Below are 6,226 nucleotides of genomic sequence, written 5' to 3' on the forward strand. Positions count from 1 at the left end.
TTAGGGATGGATTGGGCTTTTATAAAAGTTGAATTTCTCTCGCTTTCTAAATCAAAGGTATATTATGGATGGTTTTGACTTTTATAAGACTTGAATTTCTCCCCCTTCCTAAAACAAAGGTTTGAATCTAACATGGTTACCCTATACAAGTTTTGTTTTAAGGTTTGACATGATAATTTATAAGTCTATCCCAACTTCAAACTTGTTTAAAAGCTTATTTTATAATAGCTCTTATTAAATAAAGATACGTGAAAATATATTTAAAAAATATCTCTCTTTTTTGTTTCACTCTTATACATAGGTCAATAAGTATATAATTCTAAATATTATAATTAAAATTTAATACAGCAACAATGTATTATTATTATTATTGAAACAAACATGATGCATTCAACTTTTCATATTGCTGTTCATCGAACAAACAATTACTCATTATTGTACGTTATGACCAAAGCTTCTATAAACACAAACTACCTCCAACACCTAGAACAATGTTGGTAGCAGATTGAAGACACACACTTCCAACATTGGCGGTGGTTGATTGAACAGAAGACTCACACCTCCAATGACGCTCGCGGTGTCGCGGGTTGCTGAGAAAGGTCAACTCTAGGAATTGTTTCACCAAATACAAGCTATCCCACGTCTAAAATGCCACATTCGATCGAAATCAAGGTGTCCCTTCTCTATAAATACAATCTTTGTTTTTAGTCCCTTGTAATTTTAAAGAAAAAATGTTATAATTATAAAATTTAAATGAATAATTAGACTAACTTTTATTCTCAGCATATTCTCCGGCAATGCATGGGATAAATTATGTTGAAGAATGATATTTTTATTATTTTAAAAAATAAACTTCGGTATTAGAATAATAAAAATTAAATATATATAAATAAAAAACATATGACATTATAATATGTATAATTTTTTATTTTCTCGTAATCAAACAACCTTTAAGTACAATTATAATCTCAAATTTCACTTGTTTTTTCAAATCCTCTCTTCACCATATCTATTTTTGATAATGTCAATGATTTATTTGCAAGTGAAGGAAAATTTAACAAATTATATATATAAAAAACTAAAACCAAGTAAAACCAAATTGTTGTCTGTTTAAAAAAGGAACGAAAAGATAAAGTTTGTTTAACATAGACACTAATTTAAAGGATTAAAGTGGAACATTTTTAATTTTAGAGACCAAATTAAAACAAAAGAAAATAAGATCAGGATAAAACTAAACATCATCATTTTTTGTTAAAAAAAATCTACATATAGAAGTACATTTCATTCATTGACACATAAGTCTAAAGACCTACAATAAATCTAAATTAACACAGTTTTTGCTGCATGGAAAAAATCATCTAGTTAAATATATTTTTTTTCACAATTGATGATATTGTTATCCTGTGTATTTTTTTCATTATATATGATTGATAAATTTAGTTAGATAAATTTGAACGATTGACTAATAGTTAATGAGTTTAAAAGTGATGTATTTAAACTGTAAAAATATTTTTACTCATTCAATTACAAATCAAAACATAAGATAAGTTTTTTTTTTTACTTTATAATAATAATTATCTTAAAAATTATATAAATAATAAATTATAATTAAGACAATAATATAAAATTATTTTAGCATGTAAAATATAAATAACAAAGTCTGTTTAAGATAGTAGTAGTAATGAAAACTAATTCCACGTCTGTACGAAATTAAAGAGAAGAAAAGGAAATATTCCGCATTTGGAACTGCAACTAACAAAAAAAGAAATATAATAGTATTATCACAACCTTTCAGCCTTCCCATAAAGCAGCAAAACCATTCTCTCTCTCTGGAAAACCGTACGCCCACAAACGCACACACTCCTCAAAACTAAACTCCTCTCACTCACACCCACTCACTGCCTCCAACTCTTCCAAAACCGTTTTCTCATTCATTCTATGAACCTCTTTCTCTCTCTCCCTTCACTTGCCTAGTCTCGTAGGGGTTAGTTACCACTCCGTTTCTTCACACTCTCTCTTTCTTGATCCTTCCAAATGGAAAAGAAGCAGGGTTTCTTCTCCGCTCTCAAAGACGAGGTGGTCCGCGGACTCTCCCCCTCGCGTTCTCGCTCCACCAGCCCCGCCCGAACCGTCTCCCCCATCACGGGCCTCCTCCGCCGCAAGAAGCGCAGCCCCAGCCCAGACTCCTCCGTCGCGAGATCCGTCAGCCTCCGCCCCCTTGGGGAGACGCTCACGCCTCTCATGGAGGGCCCCGACCCGGACGGAACCGAAAATGGGGATCCGAAGCGAATCGGGTCGGGCTTAGGACACTGGATGAAGGGGCAGCTGTCACGTGCCCCCTCCGTGTCGTCGTACAAGAGGTCTGATCTGAGACTCCTCCTCGGCGTCATGGGTGCTCCTCTCGCCCCCGTTCACGTCTCCTCCACCGACCCCTTGCCTCATCTCAGCATCAAAGACACTCCCATTGTAAGCTCTCACCCATTTTTCCCTTTTCTCAAACATCCTTTGGTCTTTTGCTGTTTCTTACAGTGAAATTTAACTACTCTCTGTCTCTTCTTTGGATGTATGTGCTTTGGATTTTTGCTCATTTTCTTCCTCCTATCTTAATGTGCTTCTCTTGAGCAACTCAGATTATGGCTTTTCTGGTAACTTATGTCATGTTTTTATGCTGCTTGTCGTGTTTTGATCCCGTGCCAGATTCACTCTGCGATTTCTAGTTTTATCTCTTGTTCTCGGTGTTTCGCTCCAAGGGTTGTTAACTTGGTGAGAGACTCGGCGAGTCACGTGCCTTCTTTCAATTATTTCACTTCAAGGGTGCCCTACTGAGAACTACAAAATTTACAAAGAAAATAAAAAAAAAAAGTTATTTGAATAGGGACCAACCAAAACCCTGAAAACCCGGTTCTATGTGCTATGAGATAATTTTAGCTTCCTAACTCAAATAATGTTCTTAAATTGATGCTTTGCATTCAACCCTTTCGTTGTAAAGGGGGACCAACGGACCATCTTCTTAATGAAGAATAAAAAAATGCCGTTTATTCTGAACGGTGAAATTCAGTTGATAAGCTATTATTATTAACCTTTTTTTTGTTTTTGTATGTCTTGTTCATGGATGCCCTTGCAGGAGACTTCATCCGCTCAGTACATATTGCAGCAGTATACAGCAGCGTCTGGGGGGCTGAAATTGCAGAACTCTATACGAAATGCTTATGCCATGGGAAAGGTTAGAATGGTGGCTTCTGAATTTGAAACTGCAACTAGGGTAGTGAAGAACCGGAGTAGGTGTGCAGAGTCTGGTGGATTTGTGCTCTGGCAGATGGATCCCGACATGTGGTATGTAGAGCTTGCAGTTGGGGGAAGCAAGGTTCATGCTGGCTGTAATGGCAAGCTTGTTTGGAGGCACACACCTTGGCTTGGGGCTCACACGGCAAAGGGACCTGTGAGGCCTTTGCGGCGTGCACTTCAGGTTGATTTCCCTACTACACATACATGTGCTGTTTGTTTTTGTTCTAGTGTCTATTTACCTTTTCCTGTGTAACTTCTAAGTGTGTGTATTTTGTTTGATTAGGGTATTGACCCTAGAACCACTGCCAGTATGTTTGCCGATGCCAAATGCATAGGAGAGAAGAACATCAATGGTGAGGATTGCTTCATCTTGAAGCTTTGTACTGACCCTGAAACATTGAAGGCTCGGAGTGAGGGTCCTGCTGAGATCATAAGGCATGTCTTGTTTGGCTACTTTAGCCAGAAGACTGGACTTCTTGTACACATTGAGGACTCCCATCTGACCCGCATCCAGTCTAATGGGGGCGATGCAGTTTATTGGGAAACCACAATCAATTCATTCCTTAGTGATTATAAGCCCGTGGAAGGTATAATGATTGCCCATTCAGGGCATTCCGTGGTAACTCTTTTCAGGTTTGGGGAGATGGCCATGAGCCATACTAAAACAAGAATGGAAGAGGCCTGGACAATCGATGAGGTTGCATTCAATGTTCAAGGCCTTTCAGTAGATTGCTTCATTCCCCCAGCTGATTTGAGAACAGCTTCTGTCAGTGAAGCTTGCGAACTTCCTCAGGATGAAAGAGCAAAGAACTCACTAGCAGTACATCGGGCCAAAGTTGTTGCGCTGGAGAAATCACATAACTGCAGCATTGATAGCATGATCTGGAAGATGGAAATCTAACAGACGGCAGTAGGATCAATTCAAGGCAATTGTTAATAGCAGTCACTAGTTTTTGACTACTAACGTTTAGATGTTAGATTAGGGGTTCAGTTGGTTCTATGTGGAAGTTTGTTTATGCCTCTATATAGTTCTGTAAATAGAGCATAAAAATTCACGGGTATTATGCATACAGACCTGAGTGAATGTTTTATTCTCAATGCAGGATCCAACTATGGAGTTGGAGCTCGTTTTTCCACTTCGGAATAGAGCAATTTGAGGTTAAAATTTTAGTTTACCTTCCTTGAATGAGGGAAGGTGGTGAAGCTTTGGTATAGTGGACCCATTAAACTTTTGTTACTTAGCAAGTTATCTAAGTGTCGATGGTGGTAATATTAAAGAGTCTACCATCGACCACAGCCAGTTTGGCACTAACAGCTTCTACATGGTGTGGAAGTTCTGTGTTTGAAAAGGTAACGTGGTTGTTTTTGATAGCCGAGATAATGGAGTAGAGTTACAGGGACAATACTCAATGTACCGAACATCTCTTGTAAGTTTCCGGTTGTGTTATGATGTTATTTTGCCAGTGCTCCTGATAATGAAACTGTCAGATAATGAATGCTTGTGATGGGATATATGTTACTCTTCACATTATTTTTTGACGGAGCTGCTGTCTGACTTGTAAATGGTAACCATGATTTACTCGTCGACGTTTATTTGCATTTGTCATTATATAGCATATGGTATTGGATACTCTCCCTATTTTGTCTGGGTAAATTATGTGTAAAAGAAAAACTAAATAGTACCACTGAGTAAATAAATGTTCATATCAATTGAAGGTAAGACTCGGAAAGTTGTATTCTCAACGCATTTAGTCATCAATTGAAGCTTAGTGAATGTGCGTCTGTAACCTCCCAAATTGTTATTTTGTGAACTTAATTTTAGTGTCAGCAACGGATCATAGGTAATATACAATTTCCCCCCTCCTCATGGTTGCTGCATGTGTGGAAGCTTCGCTCTTTTTCCGACGGTCTTGGTCAAATGAGCATAGGGAAGAAAATAGGAACCTGATAACGGGGAATATAACAATTTTTTAAATGTATACGGAACAGAAGCCAGTGTGAAATTCAGAATAAATAAAGCGAAATTTGGTTATGTTTCTGATGGCGCGTGTCTGTGAGTGTGTGTGAACGTGATTATGGAAGGACCAACCACGAGGGTTTGGTGCTTCCAATGCCCAAGTGATGCTACCAGCTTCATTCGCTTTCTTGCTCAATTCTCAGGCAGTCTTTATCATTTTCTTTTGCTTTTTCAGGCACTGTCTTTTACTTCTTTATCCAACTTGAACAATATTCCTAGAGGAGGATTCTCAAAGCAGTCAAGATCAGTTAAGCTTTGTTTTTTAAAAAAAAATAAAAAAATTATTCCATTTGTATTCCTCTTTTTCAAATTGGTGATAACTGGTTGAATCTTGTTGTCTACCCTCTATCGTGCATACATTGCATTCGTATGATTGTTTGCCCACCAAATAATGGCATGTGATTTGTCTTTGTGATAGTCTAAAGTAATGTGTTAACCTAGAAACCAATCTTCCTAATAAAACTCCCTGAGCTTTTGCTTTCTTTCAGATCGTTTTACTTTTAAGAAAAAGCTCCTTTAAGGGTGTACCATCCATTCAATTTTAGCGACTTAAAGATTAAATACATTATACTATAAATTAAATTAAGCATGGGTGTATATGCCCTCACTTCTGTACTTTATAGAAAAACTCGCTTTAAAATACTATTATCCTTATTTTTTACTCGTACATTCTTACATCTTTATGGGGGCGTGGTCAAATGTGTACACATTTATGGCCATCACCATCCCCATGCTTACTAAATTAATTATGCGTGGTTAGAAAACCTGGAATGTGACTCATGGTTGGTTGGATGGGTTTCTAAATTAAACTGGCTTTGCAACAACTTATTCTATTACAGAAATTAAAAAAAAAAGGTTAAAAAAGAAACTCGTTTAATGCAGAGGACAAAGATTGTCAAAATTGGGAGAATGCTACCAAAAAGA

At 37.2% G+C, this 6,226-nt stretch overlaps 1 protein-coding gene across 1 annotated transcript; it reads left to right on the forward strand.

The window, feature by feature from the left end:
- Positions 1-1,803: 1,803 nt before the first annotated feature.
- On the forward strand, positions 1,804-4,894 carry LOC114403375. Its single transcript, XM_028366304.1, has 3 exons — positions 1,804-2,466; positions 3,125-3,466; positions 3,569-4,894. Exons 1-3 carry the CDS (start codon positions 2,035-2,037, stop codon positions 4,184-4,186), a joined length of 1,392 nt encoding a protein of 463 aa, XP_028222105.1. The 5' UTR covers positions 1,804-2,034; the 3' UTR covers positions 4,187-4,894.
- The last annotated feature ends 1,332 nt before the right edge of the window (positions 4,895-6,226 follow it).

Source organism: Glycine soja, chromosome 20, assembly GCF_004193775.1.
Source record: "Glycine soja cultivar W05 chromosome 20, ASM419377v2, whole genome shotgun sequence".
Lineage (NCBI taxonomy): Eukaryota > Viridiplantae > Streptophyta > Magnoliopsida > Fabales > Fabaceae > Glycine > Glycine soja.

Bases quoted from the DNA above. Each gene is read 5' to 3' on its own strand.
- LOC114403375 (XM_028366304.1), top strand. From the start codon at position 2,035: ATGGAAAAGAAGCAGGGTTTCTTCTCCGCTCTCAAAGACGAGGTGGTC. The intron at 2,467-3,124 runs GTAAGCTCTCAC...ATGCCCTTGCAG, and splicing joins GCATCAAAGACACTCCCATT to GAGACTTCATCCGCTCAGTA. The intron at 3,467-3,568 runs GTTGATTTCCCT...TTGTTTGATTAG, and splicing joins CTTTGCGGCGTGCACTTCAG to GGTATTGACCCTAGAACCAC.